This window comes from Mizuhopecten yessoensis, unplaced genomic scaffold (assembly GCF_002113885.1).
Source record: "Mizuhopecten yessoensis strain PY_sf001 unplaced genomic scaffold, ASM211388v2 scaffold9399, whole genome shotgun sequence".
In the NCBI taxonomy this organism is placed as follows: Eukaryota; Metazoa; Mollusca; class Bivalvia; order Pectinida; family Pectinidae; genus Mizuhopecten; species Mizuhopecten yessoensis.
In genome coordinates this window covers 525871-551772 of record NW_018408028.1, presented here as the reverse complement: position 1 = coordinate 551772, position 25902 = coordinate 525871, and the positions used below count along the sequence as shown (strand labels likewise).

Genomic DNA, 25902 nt, shown 5'->3' with positions numbered 1-25902 from the left:
TTTTTGTAATTATTTTCAGATTAATTCTCATTGACAATTTCAGCAAAATCCAAAGAAAAACTTGAGAATTTCTATTTTTAAGCCATACCTTCCTCTATAGCCTCTTCTGTCACCACATCACCAAAAAGACCTCCCTACAGAACAAAAGTTAAAATATTTGAGTGGTATTAATTTAAATAGTTTTGCAATAAGCCCATGCCTGGTAATAAGCCCATCCATATATATGTCAATTGTCGATCAGAGAAAATGCCATCAAATCAGATTTCATTGTCCTGTAATAATCCCCTTTCCTACGTCGAGTCAGAAATTTGTGTCGGTCACTGGGCTTATTACAGGGTCAATACTACATGTATACACAGTGTCGGGAAACTTGATAAGAGGTACAGCTATATGTATACACAGTGTCGGGAAACTTGATAAGAGGCACAGCTATATGTATACACAGGGTCGGGAAACTTGATTAGAGGCACAGCTATATGTATACACAGTGTCAGGAACCTTGATAAGAGGCACAGCTATATGTGTACACAGTGTCGGGAAACCTGATAAGAGGCACAGCTATATGTATGCACAGTGGGGGGAAGCTTGATGAGAGGCACCGCTATATGTATACACAGTGTCGGGAGACTTGATAAGAGGCACAGCTATATGTGTACACAGTGTCGGGGAAACTTGATAACAGGCACAGCTATATGTGTACACAGTGTCGGGGAAACTCGATAAGAGGCACAGCTATATGTGTACACAGTGTCGGGGAAACTTGATAACAGGCACAGCTATATGTGTACACAGTGTCGGGGAAACTTGATAACAGGCACAGCTATATGTGTACACAGTGTCGGGGAAACTTGATTAGAGGCACAGCTATATGTATACACAGGGTCGGGAAAATTGATAAGAGGCACAGCTATATGTATACCCAGTGTCGGGAAACTTGATAAGAGGTACAGCTATATGTATACACAGTGTCGGGCAAACTTGATAAGAGGCACAGCTAAATGTATACACAGTGTCGGGAAACCTGATAAGAGGCACAGCTATATGTGTACACAGGGTCGGGGAAACTTGAAAAGAGGCACAGCTATATGTATACACAGGGATGGGAAACTTGATAAGAGGCACAGATATATGTATACACAGTGTCGGGAAACTTGTAAGAGGCACAGCTATATGTATATACAGTGTCGGGAAACTTGATAAGAGGAACAGCTATATGTATACACAGTGTCGGGGAAGCTTGATAAGAGGCACAGCTATATGTATGCACAGTGGGGGGAAGCTTGATGAGAGGCACCGCTATATGTATACACAGTGTCGGGAAACCTGATAAGAGGCACAGCTATATGTGTACACAGTGTCGGGGAAACTCGATAAGAGGCACAGCTATATGTGTACACAGGGTCGGGGAAACTTGAAAAGAGGCACAGCTATATGTATACACAGTGTCGGGAAACTTGATAAGAGGCACAAATATACGGCCATATCTTGTTAATCACACGTCATTGTTGTTAGTCATAGCGAAAGTGTTCATTGATAGTGGAAGGAAGCTACACATTTCACCTCCTACTTTATACTCTTAGAAGATTACATAAAGATGAAAATGACATCTATCTAAGTTCCAGATTGTCCAGAGTGAATTCAATTTGTCTATCAGATATCAGATAAACAATCTTGGTATCAGTAAACACTGAGAACTGTGAAAGTGTATGCCGTCTACATGGGATGGACCAAGGAGCACACCTCCATCAAATTTAGGTTATGTCATAGTTAGATGAATTGTGATACATATATGTATTATTTGGTGTCCCAGGAAATACTTGAATTCAAGATTTACAATTGCTACAAATTAACATGAAAATGTATGATTTATAAGTAAATTTGTTTGACAATAATGGGGAGATTTATTTACCTCATCACTGTCATCGTCAAACATACTCTTACTGGCGGAGAACAGTCCACCAGAGGTACCAAACGGGGAGTCTTCCTCTTCAGGGGCTCCAAACAGGTCCACATCTACAGAAGTAAAATCATAGGTTATGTTAGGTACTAGTCCATCAAATCATTTCTGTTACTAAAAGTAATACAAGGTATGAATACATAACGGTAGCTGTATATAGAAATCTTACATAGCTATGATAGCATACAGAATATTGCAAACAAATGATAGTATACAGAATTATGGTAACATATATGTGTTGAGTTTGGCGGTATACATGAGGATGAATACATAGGTATTGCAGTATACTGAAACTTGAATACAATATAAACAAGAGATCCCAGGGGGATCTTGATGCCCACTATCAATAGATCTTCATTAGTTCTATGAGAAATACCAACAACAAACTTTGACTCTCAAAAACTAAGACTGCTGTTTGCTGCCATATGTATTTTTTTCCGTCAATCCCAAAATGGAACATGTACAACTATGAACCAAGGGGGACCTTCATATGAAATTTGAGAAAGATTTGTCCATTACTATTTGAGCAATAGCAATACATGTAACAAGAATTGTTTAAGGATGTATCGACGGATGGAAAGACGATAGGCCGTGGGTAAAAGGGCGATTCGATCAGCCCACTATCTGATGACAGTAGGCTAAAATGTATGATTCAGATACAAATATTACATTAGTATGATAGGATGAAACCATATTAACTGTTTACCATCGTCTGGGACTTTCGTCTTTGACGATGATTTGTCCTTTCCTTTTTTGGATTTCTTATGACTGCTTTCTGAATCTGTCCTCTTCTTTTCTTTCCCTGTAATTGAAAAAACAAAAACCCTATAACAGTCTCTGTAATTGAGTTATTAAACCTAACCTGATTTTTTTATTATCATTAATTCCTTATTTGTTTGATATGAAATCTTAAGCAACAGTTACTATAAAGCCATAAAGCCAATACAAAATCCACAATCAACTTCATTCTCAATTGCATCATTTAAGATCCTCTTAATAGGAAACTTCACAAATCTGTACTTAGCATGTTCAACCCTTTCTTTTCCTCAAAATTTTGAAATGCTCTTACTCTCCTCCTCCAAATAAAGATTTTGTATACCTCGATCCCTTCTTCCCAGAATAAAAAAAAACACTGTAGTTTCAGGAAGGAGATAAATCTCACCTTTCGTCTTTGGTTTCGGGTCATCTACAAACTCGTCATCACCATCCTCATCACTCTCTGGTGGCGGCTTCTTGGCAGGAACACCAATCTTTTTAGCCAGTTCTGATGCAAAGTCGGTTGGTCCTTTTGGCTAGAGTTTGAAAAGAAATCATACTTTGTGTTTTGTTTTTAAGAACCCTGACAGCTGCTGTATTGTGTCACATACAAACATAACAATGAATGGCAAAAGACAAATGACAACTTTACCCAGGGTTGCTGTGTGAAAATAAATACCTACCACATGACACCATGCCATATTTCGCAATTTCTTAAAGAATTCGCGGGAAACAGTTACAATGTAGGTCCTTTGTGTCTTTATTTAATGAAACTGGCTCGAAGAAGTGACCTGAGCCTATTTATCCAACTACTTGGTTTATACACATATTTGTAGGCTCTTCAGTTTGTTTGGTTTGTTTGTGTTTTACGTTTTATCAACAGTTATGGCCATTTAAGGACGTGCCAGGTTTTGGAGGTGGAGGAAATTAAAGCCAGATAACCCGGAGAAAAACCATTGACCTAAGGCCAGTGCCTGGCGACTGCCCCACCTAGGCCTTGAACTCCNCCCCCCACTTCAGTTTGAGTATGTATGTGTCAGAGCAACAATGCTCCAATATTTTAAATCAGTAGTCTTTGTCTTAGTCTCGTACTAGATCTTAATAAGATATTTCCTTGAGCTGGACATTTTTGCTGCATTGTTGAATTTGCGGTTGAATCATTCTGCGAAAGGTGCGAAAATAACACTGTCATGAAGACTTATCTAGTATACAGTAAGTCACAGCGATGTCAGAAGTTGAACCGACAACCATCAGTGTACTAGGTTTCAAACATTGTTAAAAACTTCAGACTATTGGAGTGGATTTGTATCAATAAATTATCATTAGGAAATTTATGCTTGAGCAAGACGAGAAATCAAATCAATCTACATTAATACATTAATCTTCCATTATACATATATTGTTTTGCTAAGCTTCCAATTTTTTTTGTCTTAAAACTATTTACAGATTTTTCTATGGTTAGGAAGGCTGGACATAAGTCCTACCTGTGTTTCTTTTTCTCTTGCAATTTCATCTTCATCTTCATCATCAGTCTCATCATCTTCCTGATCATCGCTGTCCTTTCCTTTTCCCCCAAACAGGTCATCGTCACTGTCACCACTCTGTAAAACAAAATATGAATTGTTATTATTTTCCGTTCTTATAATCATTTTTAACAGCTTTGAACTTACCAAGTACCTCAAAAATGTACCGTGATAATATCTTCTTGTAAAGTATACATATAAAGAACTTTGGCAAAATATTATAATAATGCCAATTTTTGTAGTTTAACTTTTTCTTAAATTACATAAATACAAAAAAATATAGAACGATGTACCTAAACCTGCTGAGAGTATTTCAAAATTTGAATATAACTTTTTCCTAAAGTTGCTTATTTATATTCATGGATAATGAACATTTTTCTAAATACTAGAATAACTTATTAATTTTCTAATTATTGAAGCATGATAATATTGTTTGAATATTTAAAAGTAATTTTCATTAGGAAAGTGAAAAGCAAAGCTTCAAATTAATAAAGAAATGACTTTCATTTTCAGTTTACAAAAAGGTTTATCAAAACTTGTTATTGAAACATTGAATAAATCAATGATAAATATGTATAATTTAATCTTGCTTGTAACAAGCATTTTCATTGACTTAAAACAATATGTTATCAGCCCATAACGTAAAAAAATGACGTCGCCGTTTGTAACGTTGCTTTTGATTGGCTGATACAGCAGCGCAATAATTTCTAAGAGAAAAGAGTCCATCAATAAAAGTGGATTTCCACAGGGATTGTGTAAAGTAGATTAAAATATAAGGATTAACTTGAATATATTTGTGTTATAGCTCCATAACATGAAAAATATATTCAAGTTAATCCTTAAATATTTATCTACATTTGAAAAATTCTCTAACCCAATGTGTTAACCCGATGTAGTTAAACATACAATTGAAGTTGAACAATAATTACACGGAAGTAAATGTGTCGCCTGTGTCTGTGACTGATGTCTGATTGCAAATAACATATGATGAAGGATTAAAATGTAATATATGTGCTGATACCTTTTTGATCAGGTCAAAGCAATCTCATTAAATATTCACAAATTTGACCGAGCATCAAAATTGTGCAAGGAGCTCGGTTAGTAAGTGTCATACATGGCAATACTCATTGTAATCCATCTTTCAAAATATATCAATTATCAACATCGAGTGATGACAGATGAAGTAATCTAACCCACCTCGTCAGAACTCCCTCGTGCAATTTTTCTGGGTGCAGGTTTCGATTTCGGTGCGTCAGAGTCACTGTCACTGTCGCTATACGAGTACTATATATAGAACACAATACAAAAGTGTAAAGAAAAGCATGCTAAACTGAAAGTGTGCTAAATAATCATACTGAAAGTAAGCTAAATAATTAAACTGAAAGTAAGCTAAATTATTAAACTGAAAGTAGGCTAAATAGTTAAACTGAAAGTAAACTAAACAATAAAACTGAAAGTAAGCTAAATGAATAAACTGAAAGTAGGCTAAATAATTAAACTGAAAGTAGGCGAATTAATTAAATTGAAAGTAAGCTAAACAATTAAACTGAAAGTAGGCTAAATGAATAAACTGAAAGTAGGCTAAATAATTAAACTGAAAGCAAGCTAAACAATTAAACTGAAAGTAAGCTAAATGAATAAACTGAAAGTAGGCTAAATAATTAAACTGAAAGTAGCTTTGTAGCAACTAGGAAGTACATTTGATTGGCTCCATCTCCATTGGACACCATAAACTTATCACCTTGGATATTCTACCATAAACTTATCACCTTGGATATTCTAAGTACAAAACCAACTGGGACAACATTTATCAGTCTGAAATATGCCCTCATTATAGAGGGCAAACATTATAGAGGGCAAAAATTAAAGAGGAGGGCAAACATTATAGAGGGCAATAGGGTAAAAGTTAAAATATAACTTATAGAGCGCAACAAGGTCAAAGTTAGAATATAGCTTATAGAGGGCAAACATTATAAAGGGCAAACATTATAAAGGGCAAACATTAAAACAGACAAACATTATAGAGGGCAAACATTATAGAGGAGGGCAAACATTATCGAGGGCAAACATTATAGAGGGCAATAAGGTAAAAGTTAAAATATAATTTACAGAGGGCAACAAGGTCAAAGTTAAAATATAGCTTATAGAGGGCAAACATTATAAAGGGCAAACATTATAAGGACAAACATTATAGAGGGCAAACATTATAGAGGAGGGCAAACATTATAGAGGAGGGTAAACATTATAGAGGAGGGTAAACATTATAGAGGGCAAACATTATAGAGGGCAAACATTATAGAGGGCAAACATTATAGAGGGCAAACACTATTGAGGGCAAACATTATAGAGGGCAAACATTTTAAAGGGCAAACATTATAGATGGCAAACATTATAGAGGAGGGCAAACATTATAGAGGGCAAACAGGGAAAACATTACAGAGGAGGGCAAACATTATAGAGGGCAAACATTTTTTTTGTTTTGCTTCATTTGATACAAGTTGAGAATATTGGTAACATATGGTGACGCTGATATTATGTACTGTTTCATCTTTACTTTATAATGCTAATCAAACAGCACAATTGACTTTAACAAACATATAAATGCATAAAATATACAAACATCTTAATACAATCACTACATGCATCAAAATAAATACAAATTGCAGTGATTTAAGATATCTTACCAGTTATTTTCCTTTATGTTATTATGACCTTAGCCGTATGGTTGATAGGTTACTATAAGTACATCGTATAATTATACTTAAGTCTAGCTATCCTTTATACTTATAACATGATTACACTTGAAGGGAATATACATAAATAAACAAGGCCGAACTACTTAAGTTTTTAAATAAAATTCTGCTACAAAACTACTTAAAGTGGATCCTCTTTATTTTGTCTCAATTTTTCAGATTGGGATAGTAATATTCAATCAATGACTTTCATAATTCTTACTTTAGGCTTACTACTTATGTGGTCCCAGGAAAAGATGAACAAACCTAGTTACCCTTTCACCATTGTAGACCGTAATGGACTCATCCAGATCAATGCATGGTAGGGTCTACTAAAGTTACATAGGGTTGAAAGGGTTAAACTCCACACTGTGTAGGACTAGTTAACTCAAGCACAAGATATCAACAATAATAATTATTCAATACTTATATCATTTAATGAAAAACACAGTTATGTCCAAAAGAAAGTATATTACTTTCATCCTTAAATATTATTAATTATGTATTCTTTTGTAAACTGTACTCCAATTGATTAACCTATTCCTATTGTGTTAGCTAATAGTCTTGTGCACTAATTTTGCCTTATCGTCCATTTGATTTGATTTTGCATTTATTATCTAATTTATCATTGTAACTACATTATTCTGTTTGTAAAATCTTCTTAAAGGAGGAAATAAAGAGAATAATAGTAACGTACAAGGGAAATAGCTTTTTGGCAAGTATTTGTTAGTAGAGTTGTAAATAATGACATATTTTCATATTCAATTTAGATAAAACTCTATTTTCTTACAGGATAACCCCAATATTACAATTAAATGGTGTAATTACTATGAAAATTGGTCAAACATTTTATTCACAATCTCAAAAATTGAGAAAACAATTGGATAAACAGTAGATTTTCATGCAAAATAATGAATTAGGCAAACATATGTCTATCTACAAAATGCAAAATTAAATGTTTACAGGACAATCGATAATGTACTAAATAGTAAACTATATAAATATGTATTGATAATTCTTTTCTCACCTCATCCGACGTCTCCTGCTTCTTCTCGTCTTCTGATTCACTCTCACTTATACTGCCATGGTCACTCTCCTCCTCCTCTGTCAAACGCCAATCAGGGTCAAGGTCATATCATTGCATTTCAGTATTTTGTATTAAATTATCAGAATTTAATATCTGCCTATATTATCTTAAATAAAGAAATCACATTCTTCAACATCAAACATTTTTGCAACCATAGCCATACAAACCACCATGTAGACTAAACAGTATATATTCATGTGATTTATATATTAGAGTTACCTACCTTACACATTGTGTATTTTAAAATTTCACTTTTACAAACATAATACCTCTGCTTTGTGATAGAATTAAAGATATATGCTACCTTACACATTACAGCTGTGATTCTTGATCCTTTCACATTATGCATACCTGTGGTGTGTGCTAGACTTTTATCCCTTATAATTTTTCAATAGTACATCTGTTGTTAAGAAAATCAAAATTGTGTGCACATTATAAATGCATGCATTCCAGTTTCACCTATAACCCTAATTAATCAACTCCAATTTACCATCCAGTTTCATCAATTACCACAATTAATCAACTCAAATTTACCATTTATAAAATTTGTTTAACATTTTGTTTTAGCATTAAACTCTTTTGAAAAGGAGGTGGCTGTCACAGCAAGATAAAGCATTTAGGTAACTTTCCAAAAAACATGATCACATAAACTTCAGCGTAAGCTTTTACAACCAACCGTTGGTAAAAACATTGGTAAATACAAAGAAATTCTACAAACCTGATTCCTCTTCCAGCAATCCAACGTTGTCGTCGTTGAGGAAGTTAGGTGTACCTATCAGGAGGGGAAGGGGTCTGCTGAGGTACGGGTCCTGTCACAAGGAACAACATCAACTCAAGATGTAATTTTATTTTTCACAGCAGAGAGCCTGTGGTTCCCAGTCACCTATATCATGACAGGTAACTAAATACCAACAGCACTGCAGTTATTTTCATTAAGTTTTTAGTAGGATAGATGATGGACGCAGATAATTACTTGCCTCTATGTCCATATCATGTAATATTACAATTTTAATTTACAAATTACTCCCTTGTTAGATTTTTACCTAGCTAGGTGATAAAATTTCAGTTCAAGATGTTTCTAATGATTGTTCAAACTAATTTCAAAGCCTATAATTGTTGTAGCCTATGGCCGCCTCGGGAAGACTGTTCCATAGATCAACAGTTCTGTAGCCAAAGGAATGTTTCCTAATATCCTACAATGTTTCCTTCTATATTTTTTGTGTATGCCTCCTGTTCTAGATGTTGAATCTTGATCAAAGATGCCAGCAGTAACTTTGTTGTCATAAAAATTGTTCAAAATTTTATAGACGTTAATTACATCTCCCCTCATTCTTAAGTATGTCAGTGTTGAGATACGTAATTTCTTAAGACGGTCACTGTAGGATAGATCCTTCAAGTTTTAAATTTGTTATCCATACAAATTATATCCGAACATTATATAATATATAGTATTATGTTCTGCAGTGTCAAACTTTGACTTCTGACCTTAGGTTCTAAGATGGGGTCAACTCTATATCCTGTTTCATCATCGTCCTCAGAGTCGGAGTCAGCAACATGGCTGTCAAGTTTCTCAAACGCCTCATCGATCACATTGATGCCTAAGGTTAATGCCTCTTTGACCTTGGGAATTAGTTCGGCTTCCCTTTGTTCTCGAGTCTTCTCCTGTGAAAATAGAATAGCTTCACTTCACTCACGGTACATCATTCCATAACATTGCATATCATTTTTCCCACCTTCATTACCAAGTATTGCAATACACATTTTGTACTTGTCAACCAATCAGCAAGGAGTTAACCCTTTCACCCCTATGTAACTTAGGTAGACTCTACCATGCATTGATATGGATGTGTCAATTATGGTCTACAGTGGTAAAAGGGTTAAACATAAGTCGCAATAAATTTTAGAAATAACATATACATGTATATGTATTTATAATTTTGCATTTTTCTTTAACATTTATTTCTCCAAAACAAAAACTGTTCAACTAGATACAATAGTGGAGCTCTCTAGTGTTAAAGGTACAATAATATGGTACCTGTTCCTCTGGTTTGGTTTCCTCTTTAGCTGCTCCTTCCTGACTAACATCTTCATCGTAGACGCGCTTCAAAGGGAGATAACAACCAAATTATACCAGGAAGTAACTGAGACAGTATGTTATACTGATTTAAACCTAGAAGGCATATAAGAACAAGTTAAGAAAAAAAGTATAATCGATATTGTATTTAACTGATTTGAAAATGATTAACAGTAGATATAGAAACAATTTTATAAATATTTTTCTTTCTTTTTTTCATTATTTTTTTGTATTTCAATTACCGGGTTATACTTGCATTTTGAAAATAAAAAAAAAAACACCTTCATAAGTTTAAATCATGTAAGGTTAAAACAATTTTTGAATACTGAATTCTCAATAATAATTCACATCACATCTAACTCAATTTTACAACAAAAGTCATCAAGGATACATACGTTCTCCACAAACTGTGTATTGGCCAGCATGATAAAATCATTGAAGACATTGTTCACTTTTACTGAGGTCAACTGGAAAAGAAAGTAATGTTTTATGTTTGTGATAACAGCATAATAAAATCATGTAAGACATTTTTTACTTTTTGTAGGATCATTTCAGGCTAGGAGATCAAGTGTGTTTACTACATGTGGGCGAGTCCCACATGAAAAGCAGTCCCAAAAACAATCAATGAAGTCAGCTAGAACAGAGATTTATATAAATGATCAGTATCAATAAAAAAGTCTCCCTACTCTCATTTCGATCTGTTGTAAATTCCTTGCTTGGTCAGACAGGTGACCCCATACCTTTTTTATTTGCTCCCTACATGCATTTATTTTTAATCTCATAGTGAGCTTGAATAAGGTAGAGTATAGTATGCAACTGTTCAACACATATATGCAAAAAAAGATAACAAAAGGAGGTTATTCATTAATCCTTTCACCCCAATGTAACTTCAGTAGACTCTACCATACATTGGTCTGGACGAGTCCATATTGGTCTACAGTGTTGAAAGGGTTAGTTTTATCAAAACTGCGAGACAAAGGCAATAAACCCAGATTAATTAATATTTTCCATATCCTACACCACTATTTACCTTCGAGTCATTCAGCAGTCCGTCTACTCCCTTTTCAATCTCGTGGACCTTCAATATCATCCTCTGGGAAAACTCTTGTAGGTGCAGCAGAAGCTGAAATAATTAAACAAATGCAGTCTACATTACTTGATCAAAATTTCAGAATTGTGGAGGTCTATAATCTATACCCGGTTACAGGAGATATTCTTTCTCCCCCATATAAAAAATTACTACATCACATTATAATATTGCTCACAACATTACCACACAAAATCACACAATACACACTTGAAACAAACTATCTAACATACAATATACATTATTTACATATTCACACAACAGTACATAACTTATACATATGTACATGTACAAGGCATTACATACACATTCACCATAACAAATATAATGTTCATGAATTATCAACATTACATACAACTTTCTACACAATACAAACAACAAATTACAATACACATTTCACATATATTATTAAACACATGCAATTATTAAAAACAATATTACACAAATAAAGAGTAAAGACAGAAAGAACACATCAGTAATTAGAACTGTTTTCCTCCTCTTTTAAGGGATTTTACTGTGTATTTTGAGAAAAGCCTCCTTTCTGAATTTCAAGCAACGAAGCATTCTAGTAAACTTTGTTATTTTTTTCTCTAATTCTCAAGTCATGATACCTACCCCAGCATCAGCAGCGAGGGACCAGTTCCCAGCCTCCTTCCTCATCTCATCTACAGCCCAGGCCCGCTCCCATGACCTCAGGCCCCCCACAGTCTCATTACCCTATCAGAATGTAAACACATTTAATTTTAACTCTCCAAACATCAGTTTAGGTATACAGTATCATAAATTCAACATAAAAATGTTTATAACTTTACCTTGCAAAATACCAATGCATAAAGAATTTTAATATAAATCTTAAAATTCAATGTCTGATTGGTGAATGTATAATACAGCTAATGTGTCATGAGAGGAATACCTTTTTCTTAAATTGCATATGCATAAAGCTGAATGATGTGCATAAGATGACATTATTTGTGAACTTTTTGTTTTTCTGAAGAGCCAATTTTAATTCTAATTTACAACTTCTCGCTAATAAAATATTTCTTTTACATGTCCTGTGACCAAAAACCCCAGTCAAAGTCCTTTACATTTGAAAAAATATTTGTGAAATAAAAAAAGAATCACAGTGAAGCATACCATCTTTTATTCGTGTTTTCGAGAGAATGTCATATCAAACAAAGTTAGTTATAATTTGTCTTATTTTCTGAGGTGTTTTTTTTTAATTATTTACAATCACGAACCTACACAACTTTTTTAACGTAAGATTCCGTTGTACTTAATACAGAGTAAAAAAATAATAAAGTCGTGATTTTGTCTTTGACACGAATATTGTTGTTGATTTTTTAATTGATCATGTTTAACATTTTAATGTAAAACGCTTTAAAGGTATTTTGCAAAAATCCACACTTTGAAATGGAGTGTTAAATCAGTAAAACCTGATATGGAAAGTTCGAGGTGGCATTCAAATTATCTCTATGCCTCTAATACAGAGCCCCCACCACCTGTCAAAATTAAGACATTTTTATAGTCATCAGAATAAACATATCACGATGACATTAAATACATTCATGGGTCGTCATTCGTATAAATGACATATCTATGATGAATTCGAATATATTTTTGTACCGTAACCGCTGCTCCCTGCTCCGAAATCCCTAAGTCTGGTGGGGGTGGAACAGGCGACGCCATCTTGCAAATTATAACAAATCATGTGACTTTTTACGCTTCCGCTTTCACTTTGAAATCTAGATCATGTGCGTGTTTTATGGGACGGGTTTCCGTAATTGCAGAAATGATAACTCAGATGACGCGGGTAGTATAAAATAGATAAAAGCTGTTTCCTCATCCTGAATTTTACGACTGAGCAGTTTAAAGTAATAAGCTTTTTTTTTTATAAAAGATCCAGGTCACTACAATTGCAATGGGTTTGATTGTGTAATAATTGTGAAATTGTCAAACAACAACAAAAATGTGTAATAACAGGGATCCTTATAATTATTTCACTCTTCATTTTATGTTTCATATTTCTTCAATTCTTGTGTATTAATTATGTATTTATCATTTTGTTTAACTTTTCAATTGAGCTAATTAGCAACAGTGATGAGGTGGGCTGATCAATTTGCTCCAATTGCTTAAAACTATATAAATGTTGATTTAGAGTAGATTATAAACAAAATCTGCAAAATAAATGTAGAAAGTGTTCCATTTTGATAGAGACATATACAGGTCAGTGAAAACCACTAACTTGCGTATAATACGCAAACACGCCTATTATACGCCAATAGGTGTATGGATTTGTTACTTAAAATAGCCAAAACAACTTTAATCTTAACTTTTTCAAATTGTTTGTCCAAGTCGCATTTATTTAGTCATGAAATATATCACAAATGCAAAAATAAACTTTATTTGCATGTGGGAAAGTACCATAAATAGATGCAATACTTCCGGTAAAGTTACATCAAGTTTCTAAGTAGCCAACGCTTTCAGTAAACATCTTTTAGCATAATATTATTTACCTTGTCCTAAATTAATGCAATTTTTAATAATATCGTGCAAAAGTTACTTTTGAAGCGATTTGGGTTATTTTTAGTGACAAATCCATACTCCAACTGGCGTATAGTAGGCGAGTTTGCGTATTATATGTTTACACAAGTTGGTGGTTTTCCCCAACCTGATATTTGCCTTATACGTTTCTGATTGTGCATACCATTCCAATTTGGGTACCCTCATATAATTTTATAATTTTATAATGTAGTACAGCGATTTATTACAGAAGACGGACAATATAATATTGATCAAAGCATATCTTTTAATATATATATATCACAGACTTAGATAGCAATCTAATTCTGTGATGTATATGTAGCCCTTTGTAATTTAGTATACATTAGTCAGGGTTGACTAACTCCAGACAGGTAAGTTTCCGTGCTTGCATATTGCGTCAAACATATGTATGTGAAAGAACTTATCTTACTGGGTGAATGGGTGAGTGTGTGTTCATGCTTAGCGCCTGTTATTCCCTGCATGAACATTCCTCCTATCATTCCAATGCCAGCTTTCCAAGGTAACGCATCGGCTTATCGCCATACCACTATCACTGTTCATCGTTCATTCCCTGTTAAGTCAGTGTGAATGCAGAAACATGTATACTTTTTATACGCCCGTCAAATTTGACGGAAGTATTGTGGTATGGGGTTGTCCATCCGGCGTAAACTTTTGTTTGTCTGGCAATCTCCTACATTTTTCAACAGATCTCTTTGAAACTTGGTATACATTATAATCATGATATGAAGTTGTGTCTCCCTAAAACGAATTTTGATTCGAAAATTTTTGCAAACATTCTTGCCCTTTGTTCATTTCAGTATTTTATTTTTTGTCCATAGATTTTCTCCTACATTTTTTACAGCATGTCAGCTAACCACTCTTAGAATGATTCAGATCTTAGTTAAATTTAAGAAAGTATATAACACTATATGGCATTCGACGAGCGTATATTGTTCCGCTCCGCAGTACTCTTGTTTCTTATGTTAAATGTAATCTGCACCAGTGAATCAGTCATTGTGTGTGAGTTATGTAACGTTTATAAGTGTTCATGTTGTGTATTATGTATTTGTAGGTCTTTGTAGATATTAAACCGATACAAAAGAATCTAAAGCGCAGGGTGATTTGTTAGCCTGTGTTACATATATATTCCTTGGCGCATACATGCCCAAATTCTTGGAGACCAATCTGTGAGTTTTAAAATCATTTGAAGGGAATTGATCATCATGAAGTTAAAATAAGGGAGGTTTTATTTGTGGCATTTTTCACAGCAAAATCCTATTCAACTAAATTAATGCAATAAAGTACAAAATCATTACTAAGCATGGAACTCTGTTTTGACTTGAATTTGGAAGAGTATTTTTGGTATATATTGAATATGATTATAATTTAGTACACAAAGTTTACAAAACAAAATATCACACAGTTAATTGAGATATACTGCTGAAGCAGATTTTACTTTTAAATCGAAATTGAGTTGGACTGGTCATTATTTACAGCAGCCACAGTACTACTGGGCCCATTTGATATATATTCTCATTTGTACAAATCAATATGCTAGGAGTGCATGTGTTGACAATTGACACATCCAGTATCCAGTAGAATCTCTTCTAGAATTACAATATGTCATTAATATTGTATATAGTCAGAGGCGTAGCATACATGTATGCTTGTATGCTTAAACATACACTAAAATTTTAAGAAGATTTATTTCAATCATATTTTTTTTATTAATTTCTTTATTTTCTATGATTAGTACGGACTGTCCGTATCAATCATAAAAAGGGAGAGAAATAATAAAATCTCTTGAAAATTTTAGTCCAGCGGAACATATTATAGCGTGTTATCCTCAGATAATTGTTTTAAGTGCCTTTTAGTCTTAAAATTAGCAAGTAAATCTTTAACTTGTTAATAAACAGACTTAAACGAGTTCCCAGAACACGGGAGATTGCTTCTAGGTCCTAGTAGAAGTTTTCCAGCTATGTAAGAATACACTCTGAAAAATGATTTGCCACCCCACTGATACATTTGTTTACATGATTTGTGTACTAATTTCCAGATGACATCTGTTTTTCTTACTTTCACTTTTCAGATATGGAGAGCACATGGATGAGTCTGCTGCTGCTGCTTATGTTCAATAGTGAAGTTTGTAAATCAGAAGTTCCTTATCAGACGAAGGAAGTACTTGTGATTGGTGGGGGGATATCAGGTCTGGCTGCAGCCAGAAAGTTGGACAACCATCCTTCCCAACTCTATGACGTTACGGTGCTAGAAGCCCGGACAGATCGATATGGAGGCCGTGTATGGACAAACAGGAAACTCTTTAAGAAACCTATTGGTAATTAAACATATATAATATATTTTTCTGAAATAAGATACAGCTGTTTGGTATGAATAATAAAGGCTAAGTTTATTTTGAACACAAACAGGAATTGAAAACTCATTTTGCAAGCTTTCGAAAATGTCTGTTTCCTGTGTCAAGCAAAGTGGGTAAATGACCAGCGTCTCAACTCTAAACCTCTGAAACAAGCCCACTATACCACGGTGTCCTGAATCAGTAAAGCCAGCTGTCAGGGGGACGGGTATTAGGTTTACCCATTCTGCTCCATAGTGCGGAATAGATGATAGATACATTTGTCGTTTTTGCTATGTGTGTTTATCACTTCCTTGATCGTAACCTTATTTGTTGGAACTGATCAGAATTGTTCAGGTTAACTCATTCACCCCTGAAATTTCATAATGAACTATTCCAACCTTTGAATTGGAAGAGCTCAAATTTGTCTTCAGGGGTGAATGAGTTAATGAGTTTTATCTGTATATAATATAAACTCAATATGTTGTTTCGTTCCAGGTGCAGAGACAGACCTTGGATGTGCCTGGATCAATCCTAAGATAAAGGATAACCCTATCTCAGCCATAGTAAGGAAGGCAGAGCTAGAAACTAAAGTCTCAGGGCCCATCCAGCTCCATGTTCCAGAGGCTGACAAGATATTCAAGAGTGACGAAGCTAACAAGATATTCTCCGAAGTTTTCTCAGTAAGACATTTTCCAGATAACACATAATATTGGATAAATCCCCAAAGTTCCTGTTGATGTCTTTGTGTATCAACTTTGAGTTTTGATTTGGTCTTTCTTGTGTTGATTCTGTGGTGCATAAATGTTCACTATTTTACGAAAGGATGATTTCTTTAGACTATTTGCATTTGTCTGCCTGGTAAATTCGTATCCAGGGTTAAGGGGCTAAATTCACACACTGCCAAAGTGAAAAATGTTCAGGGCCAGCAAATTCATTAGTTGTTTAGTTGCCATGTTTCCTAAAATAGCTAAATATAGACACCTTCCAAGGCTCGAGTTGACCCATAGTTTAAAGTTCTTAAGGGCCTGTACAAATGTCAAAGTAGGAATTTTCAGCAAAATCTAAAAACTGAGCTTTTGTTCAGTAGCTTCCTGGAACATCTTGCCTGATCTGTGATGTCTGTTACACAGATAATGCAGTCTGCAGTAGATACAGTAAAAGCCAATGGTACAGACGTTTCTCTACAGAAGGCCGTCGAGGATGAGATAAAACGACACAAGTTCCAAGGCGATCAAACCATCATTACGAACATTCTACGCAATCATCACGCCGTTACCAAGGCAGACTACTCTGCCATGTTCTTTGACCCGGTGAAACAATTCGGCTGGAACACAATCGTGGTGGACGGATACGATCAAGTTCTAGACGCGTAAGATTTTTCATTTTTTTTATGGGTGAAGAGAACGAAAGCGAGCGTAACCCCTGGAGTATCAAGTATTGCCTCGGCATTATATATATATATATGTATATATGGTTATAGAAAATGTAGTGGAAATTTCAACTGTTTCTATGTTATGACCTTGGGAGTAAGTAGTGTATTAGTAAGGTATGAGGCAAGGAATATATGGATTTAGGGTGGGGATCTAAACCATTTTCAAGTTATGACAGTTTCTCTGATTGGGCCCCATTTCTACCTTTAATGGGCCACATCATCAATTCACACAAAGATGAGTCTCCTTGGCCAAAAAATGCTGTATCAAAGTCAATTCTAACCCCTTCATCCACACAGGAGAAAGATATTAAAGATTTACCTCTATTTCCCCTACTTGTCCCTGCCCCTCTGCCCAAGGGTGGGGGGTGGGGGGCAACATCCTCCATTTATACATAATTGAATCCTTTTGGCCCAATAACGCTCTAGACTAATTTTGGTGGTTTTTTTTCCATTTGTACGAAAAGAGAAGGATTTTAAGGATTTACCTCCATTCAGTATAATAAAATAGCTTTTTTAAATTAAACAGTCAAATGTATTTTGTCGGTAATTCTTGTCCTTTAATAGACTTACTAGGGTTATAGAGGCTATGATTTACCAACAGCAACATTGACATGATGAACAAGGTTCCGTTTGTCTTTCCTTGTAAAGTGATAATTCAGTGATTTTTTTGCCTAGTTTTACAGCCAAATACAGGCTGCTTTCCCTGGCGAAAATAATCTGTATTGTCCCAAAACAAAGAAAAATTACAATAAAAATTATGCTATATTTCCCCAAATCATGTAGGAATAGGCTGTTGTAAAATTTAGGTTGAAAAAATCCCTGCAATTACACAGGTGCAAGAATCTATTTCTCCTCCTCAGCACGGTTTAATGTACATCAAAACAAGGATTTTAAGATTCTATTTCTCTCCACAGCATTGTGTCAGGTCTAGGACCTGAGAGACCTCTGTCTATCAACCTTAACCAAATCGTCAGACAGATTCACGTCGACTCGGACGAGAAAAAGGTCATTGTCAGGACAAAGGACCTGAAACAGGTGACTGCGGACGTTGTGATAGTGACTGTTCCAATCGGTGTGCTGAGAAATGAGGCTATTCTGTTTGAACCCCTGCTTCCTAAAGAATGGTATAGGGCAATAAAAGAATTAGGTAATGATAGAATTTTTGTAGTAATTGTTTACAATTCAATGTCGTAAAAATTACTCCCGACTCATTCCTGTTTTATGTTTTAATTCATAATTGTTTTTTATGCAGTAAAACCTGAAACCCAGATGATAATGGTTACTGAGTCTTCATTTTACTCTTGTTGGAGTTATCTTCCTTTGTCTTCGATGTTTTACCTTGTCAGGGATGTCTCATGGGTTGGCCATGCCATTGAAACCTTTCTGTGAATATTATTGCTGTCTTAGATATATAGGATCTTACATTTCATATGAGATTAATGAAACGAATCTTAGAATTTTTCAATTTAGCGAGCCTCTGGCGAGCGAAAATGAAAAATTTGTGACGAGTTTCATAAACTTCATATAAAATGAAAACGAGTGTAAGATCCTTTTTATCACATAATCAAAATTTGTGGCATTTATTCGTATCAACCGACAATTTTCATGCAACCTTGAAAAGTAAAAAAAACACCATTTTGAGTTTACCAGTGCGTAAGTCTGTGACGTCATGTACTTGTCCTAGGCGTGACGTTTAAACAATTGAAACTTACAACCAATCACAGGGCTGATAGGTCATGATACATGTGTTAATATGGAAAAAAATATGGCATGGGTATATTCACTTGATAACACAGTACATTATGTGATAAAAACATCTTTAAATTTGGTCAAGTATTCTCCTTTTTATAAATTGAAGTTTTTCAAATAAATATTAGTTTATTAGTAGAATAAGACATATATTTACCTATACTTATATTTACCTATACTTAGTGTTAGCGTCACAATAATCACTATTTCTCAAACGATCGATGATTGATCGTGGATTGATCTTAAAATGAAACCAAAATAAATAGTTAAGTATTCACTAAAAGAGATCAGATGTCGTGGGTACTTATTAACTGCTTAGCTATAGGCAGAAATGTTGTTTGATTGCAGTTTTTGGTAAAACTAATTTTTAATCAGTTTTCACTTCTGCTCCGAATCTCAATAACAAATTTTCACGTTATAGTCAAACCATGATCAATTAGAGAAATCTACAGTTGGTTAGTCTTAGTCAGAGGTAAGACCATTAATCATCTATTGAATTGATTAATTGGAACAACAGTACTTATACTGTGAGTCACATTCTGTTAATTAATGATAATAATAATAATTTTTATCACAACCTAGTTTGTAGATCGTCTCAAAGCAGTTCAAAATTTATTAGCTGTGGTTATAAGGCCTTTGCAACCAGCCAATATCTTCTCAACTCCCCGGTGCTGCCATTTCGGCGCTCACAGCTAGCATTCAACAATTCTAGCACTGCCCAACCACATACTCATTTACAGCTGAGTAGACTGGAGCAAATGGAGTAAAGTATCTTGTTCAAAGATACAACACCATGCCGTGACGTGACTGGAACCTGCAATTTTTCGGTCACGAGCCCAGAGTCCTACCACTAGACTACCGTCCCTACAATTGTTCCTGTTGACAGTGCATGGTTTGACAAAATATAATTGATATACATTTGTAGGTGTGTACCAATCCCAAAAAGTGATCGTAGGATTCTCTGAGGCGTTCTGGCCGACTGATGTCGGAGTGTTTACCATGACTACACCGGAGGGACAGGAGCCTTTCATCCAGACATGGTTCAACATGCAGAACCTCGTCGGAGCTCCGTACCTCATCGGTAATTTATACGATACAGCTGCCGAAGCGATGGAGCAAACACCTGTAGAGGAACTGAAACAAAAAGGTAAACAATACATTCAATGGTGAAAAAACTAAGGTGATGTATTGTAACTATAGTAACTAAGGTGATGTATTGTAACTATAGTAACTAAGAGTAACTGTGATGATGTTGCAATGAGAAATTGGAAAAAATCTAAACAAAAATGATGGTACATTTAAAAAAAAAAAAAATTGAAAGCATTGTATCTCTTTGTATTATATCAGAATATTGAAAAAACAAATCATGTAAAATAAACCTTGACAAATGGTACACACTACCAATATAGCCAAAGACAAAGAATTTGAATGCAAATTAGATAAATGACTGTCAAAGGATTGTAAAATCCTAATTTTGTCAGAATAAAATGACATTTGTCTGAAATGTACAAGCTCTAGGTTTTTTGATATTTTTTCTATCTGAAGCATCCCATTTTAGCTACAAAATGAATGAAAACTTGTGTTTGCTTGTATTGTAGTTATCAAAGTGTTGGGGAAATTATTTGGAGAAGATTTGGTGACCCAGCATAATGTGACTACATTGGTAAGATCGAAGTGGTCCGGTGACCCCTTTACCCTGGGTTCTGGAGCTTACCCACGGGCAGGTATGTTCATAACAACCTTATACACTGAGGCCTGTAGCTTACTCTCAGGCAGGTATATACATAACAACCTTTATACACTGAGGCCTGTAGCTTACTCTCAGGCAGGTATATACGTGGTATCCTCTTTACAGCGAGATCTGTAGCTTACTCTCAGGCAGGTATGTTCATAACAACCTTATACACTGAGGCCTGTAGCTTACTCTCAGGCAGGTATATACCTGGTATCCTCTTTACAGCGAGATCTGTAGCTTACTCAGGCAGGTATATACGTGGTATCCTCTTTACAGCGGGATCTGTAGCTTACTCAGGCAGGTATATACTTGGTATCCTCTTTACAGCGAGATCTGTAGCTTACTCTCAGGCAGGTATATACGTGGTATCCTCTTTACAGAGAGATCTGTAGCTTACCATCAGGCAGGTATATACTTGGTATCCTCTTTACAGAGAGATCTGTAGCTTACTCAGGCAGGTATATACGTGGTATCCTCTTTACAGCGGGATCTGTAGCTTACTCTCAGGCAGGTATATACGTGGTATCCTCTTTACAGCGAGTTCCGTTGCTTACCCTCAGGTAGATAAATACGTAGAACCTTTTGACAAAGAGATCTGTAGCCTACCATCAGGCAGGTATATGCATAGCAACCTTTGTATACCAAGGTCTGTAGCTTACCCTCAGGTATATACCTAGCAACCTTTTTATACCAAGGTCTGTAGCTTACCCTCAGGTATACATACATAGCAACCTTTGTATACCAAGGTCTGTAGCTTACCCTCAGGTATATACATAGCAACCTTTTTATACCAAGGTCTATAGCTTACCCTCAGGTACATACATAGCAACCTTTGTATACCAAGGGCTGTAGCTTACCCTCAGGTATATACATAGCAACCTTTGTGTACCAAGGTCTGTAGCTTACCCTCAGGTATATACATTAGCAACCTTTGTATACCAAGGTCTGTAGCTTACCCTCAGGTATATACATAGCAACCTTTTGAAACAAAGGTCCATATCTTTGCAACCTTTTGACACAGGTCCATAGCTTACCCTCAGACAGGTATATACGTGGTAATCTCTTGACAAGGAGGTCCGTAACTTACCCTCCGTAGCAACCTTTTGACACCGAGAACCGTAGCTTATCCTCCGTAGCAACTCTTTGACACAGAGGTCCGTGTCTTACCCTCCGTAGCAACCTTTTGACACGGAGGTCCATAGCTTACCCTCCGTAGCAACCTTTTGACACGGAGGTCCATAGATTACCCTCCATAGCAACCTTTTGACACGGTGGTCCATAGATTACCCTCCGTAGCAACCTTTTGACACAGTGGTCCATAGATAACCCTCTGTAGCAACCTTTTGACACGGTGGTCCATAGATTACCCTCTGTAGCAACCTTTTGACACGGTGGTCCATAGCTTACCCTCCGTAGCATCCTTTTGACATGGAGGTCCATAGTTTACCCTCCGTAGCAACCTTTTGACACGGAGGTCCATAGATTACCCTCCGTAGCAACCTTTTGACACGGTGGTCCATAGATTACCCTCTGTAGCAACCTTTTGACACAATGGTTCATAGATTACCCTCCGTAGCAACCTTTTGACACGGAGGTCCATAGATTACCCTCCGTAGCAACCTATTGACACGGAGATCCATAGATTACCCTCCGTAGCAACCTTTTGACACGGAGGTCCATAGCTTACCAACAGAAAGGCTTATACATATGATAACAAACGTAACCAATTCAGTGAGACATTATCACCATGTATCTACTTTGTTGTCATTGTAACGTTTGTAGTCTGTAAAGCAATTTAATATTTTAGGTAATAATGCCAGCATGTGGGATATTTTAAGCACTCCAGTCTGTCCATACATCTATTTTGCTGGGGAATACACAAGTCTCGATGGCATGGTTGGGGCCCACGGAGCCTACGACACTGGAATCAAGGCTGCCGAACAGATCATCAATGGCCGGTGTGAGAGGGAGTTCAAACGACAGCAGAAAAGGAAGGAGGAGGCAGAAAAGAAAGACGAAAAGAAAGAAGAAAAGAATACTAAAAAAGATGAACTATGAACAGTTAGTAAAAATAATTATAACTCTGACCTGTAAGGCTGCTGTCTTAAGCCTATCTATAATAGACAGGTAATCTATATACAGAGGTTGAAATGTAACAAAACATAAACAATATTAGAGACACCTACTCGTGATGATTGGTTATATCAGTGAATGATGATAATTTTTTAGAATGGTTTGGAATTGCACAGGGGCTTGTGAAGAGTTGGTCTCACAATGGAGTGGTGTGAGATGAGTTTGAGATTGCAAAGGGGCTTGGAATGTGTTTAAAAAATCACAGTGGGTTGTGAGATGAGTTTGGTATTCCACAGGGACATGAGATAAGTTTGTAATCACACAGGGGTATGAGATGAGTTTGTAATCACAGCAGGTTTTGAAATGAGTTTAGAACCACACAGGGGCATGAGATGAGTTGGGAATTACGTTGGGTTGTGAGATGAGTTTGGGATTACACATTGCCATGAGATGAGTTTGTAATCACAGCGGGTTGTAAGATGAGTTTGGAATCACACAGGGACTTGAGATGAGTTTGGAATCACAGCGGGTTGTGAGATGAGTTGGGAATCACAGGTGCATGAGATGAGTTTAGAATCACAGAGATGAATGAGGAAAGTTAGAATTGCACAGGGGCATTAGATGAGTTTGGAGTCATAATGGGTCGTGAGATGAGTTTTGGATTGCACAGAGGCCTGTGATGAGTTTGTAAAGTGATGAAAAAATCACTATTTTTATTCTTTAATATTATTATTACAAGATATAAGATAAAAGAGAAGATAGAATAGTCAGCTGTTTTATAAAGATGTGAGTGTTGGAGAGTAAGAGTGTGAGAGGGACGTTTGCTGGAGAGTAAGAGTGTGAGAGGGACGTTTGCTGGAGAGTAAGAGTGTGAGAGGGACGTTTGCTGGAGAGTAAGAGTGTGAGAGGGACGTTTGCTGGAGAGTAAGAGTGTGAGAGGGACGTTTGCTGGAGAGTAAGAGTGTGAGAGGGACGTTTGCTGGAGAGTAAGAGTGTGAGAGGGACGTTTGCTGGAGAGTAAGAGTGTGAGAGGGACGTTTGCTGGAGAGTAAGAGTGTGAGAGGGACGTTTGCTGGAGAGTAAGAGTGTGAGAGGGACGTTTGCTGGAGAGTAAGAGTGTGAGAGGGACGTTTGCTGGAGAGTAAGAGTGTGAGAGGGACGTTTGCTGGAGAGTAAGAGTGTGAGAGGGACGTTTGCTGGAGAGTAAGAGTGTGAGAGGGACGTTTGCTGGAGAGTAAGAGTGTGAGAGGGACGTTTGCTGGAGAGTAAGAGTGTGAGAGGGACGTTTGCTGGAGAGTAAGAGTGTGAGAGGGACGTTTGCTGGAGAGTAAGAGTGTGAGAGGGACGTTTGCTGGAGAGTAAGAGTGTGAGAGGGACGTTTGCTGGAGAGTAAGAGTGTGAGAGGGACGTTTGCTGGAGAGTAAGAGTGTGAGAGGGACGTTTCCGGGTATTCTGCTACGTATTTGTATTGGGTGAGGTGCTGATATTTATATTTCACACAGACATCCTGTTGTAAGTGCCTTGTGACTTTTGGATAGTTTGCTCGATCAGGCATTTGGTTTATGAAAAGTTCATGTATATTAATATTCCTATTATACTTATAATACATATACATTTATGTGGAGGATCAAGAAAACCATGTTGACCTATACAAGATATTAGGAATATTTTGCAAATATCTATTTTTCACTTTATTCACAAAATGATGAAATTCTTAAACAAAACTTTTTAATCAATTACTAAAAAATACCACACACTAATGTGATAATGATAATCGAGGTAAAAACTTGAAAATTCACAAATTCAGGTACTAAATTTTGCTAAATTAGCATCACATATAAAATAACCTGATATAATGTTTGATGGTTAGGTATCCAACTGTCACCATTCCACGTATCACTTCAGGCTTTATTCGTGGCACTGAATCGTAATATTTATCCGTCCACACTTTGGATTCCACAAGATAGCTTGCTTAAATAATGTTCACTTTTGATGAAACTTGGTATGCATGTATATTATGTAATGCTGAGGGTCACTTTGAAATTGAGCATACTCAACGCACAATTAATTAGCATACTGTGCTGTGATTGGTTGACAGAATTTCTGCAAAATAACTTCATCAAATATGACCCGATTCTGATAAAACCTGGTCAGTAATTATTTTATACAATGACTAAGGCTAAGCTTAAACGTGAGCAAAACCTGTGCATAGTTAATTTGCATACTTCTATCTGCTTGGTCAACGGTTTTCACATACATGTAATTAGTTAGTTAAATATGACAGGATTTTGATGATGCTTGGTCTTATTTACACTTGGTCCAGTAGTGAAATCTGCCAGGATTTAATGAACAATAACATATCTTTGGCTGTGATTTTGTAAGATGAATTGATTATTGGCAGAAAGGGTCATGTTTAATTTCTATTTTCATGGTTTGAAATATATACAAAGGGAAACAATTCCTATACAAAGGGAGACAATTCATATACAAAGGGAGACAATTCCTATGAAAATTAATTAACTAAAGGTCATAAAGGATATAGATTCCTTCTGCTGAAGTTGGTCAAGTACATTGAGTTTTATCCTTTCACCACATTAAAAAAAAAAGTTCTTAATCTTAATGAGCAATACGTATACAGTGCAAATATTGTTCCTTCTCCTTCCATTTCCTTATTTACATACATTTCGATACAATAATACGTCAGAGATACAATAATACGTCAGAGATACAATAATACGTCAGAGATACAATAATACGTCAGAAGGATTTTAAGAATGTCGGATTGACATGGGACGGGTGTATA

The 25902-nt window shown here is 35.8% G+C and overlaps 2 protein-coding genes across 5 annotated transcripts in view; one reads left to right on the top strand and one right to left on the bottom strand.

Annotated features, from left to right (window-relative positions):
* LOC110458006 (WASH complex subunit 2A-like) overlaps positions 1–12911 on the bottom strand; it is a 37600-nt gene extending 24689 nt beyond the window's left edge. For 2 of the 3 annotated variants that reach the window (XM_021509529.1, XM_021509531.1), the window contains exons 1-14: positions 12840–12911; positions 11832–11933; positions 11160–11252; positions 10525–10596; positions 10091–10156; positions 9541–9717; positions 8774–8864; positions 7996–8072; positions 5434–5520; positions 4198–4314; positions 3120–3249; positions 2664–2759; positions 1910–2013; positions 89–134 (exon numbers count right to left, since the gene is read on the bottom strand). In XM_021509529.1, coding sequence (XP_021365204.1) covers positions 89–134; positions 1910–2013; positions 2664–2759; positions 3120–3249; positions 4198–4314; positions 5434–5520; positions 7996–8072; positions 8774–8864; positions 9541–9717; positions 10091–10156; positions 10525–10596; positions 11160–11252; positions 11832–11933; positions 12840–12902 — 1321 coding nt within the window. In that variant the 5' untranslated portion in view covers positions 12903–12911. The remainder of the gene's footprint in view (positions 1–88; positions 135–1909; positions 2014–2663; positions 2760–3119; positions 3250–4197; positions 4315–5433; positions 5521–7995; positions 8073–8773; positions 8865–9540; positions 9718–10090; positions 10157–10524; positions 10597–11159; positions 11253–11831; positions 11934–12839) is intronic. The other variant, XM_021509530.1, reaches the window with a different exon arrangement.
* A 75-nt stretch (positions 12912–12986) lies between these two features.
* Positions 12987–23107, top strand: LOC110458005 (lysine-specific histone demethylase 1 homolog 1-like). 2 transcript variants are annotated; one of them, XM_021509528.1, is made up of 9 exons: positions 12987–13087; positions 14830–14944; positions 15847–16092; positions 16606–16790; positions 17241–17479; positions 18457–18689; positions 20217–20438; positions 20890–21015; positions 22834–23107. In XM_021509528.1, exons 3-9 carry the CDS (start codon positions 15849–15851, stop codon positions 23082–23084), a joined length of 1500 nt encoding a protein of 499 aa, XP_021365203.1. In that variant the 5' UTR covers positions 12987–13087; positions 14830–14944; positions 15847–15848; the 3' UTR covers positions 23085–23107. The 2 variants fall into 2 exon arrangements, with proteins under 2 accessions (XP_021365203.1, XP_021365202.1); XM_021509527.1 differs by lacking the exon at positions 14830–14944.
* Positions 23108–25902: the final 2795 nt, after the last annotated feature.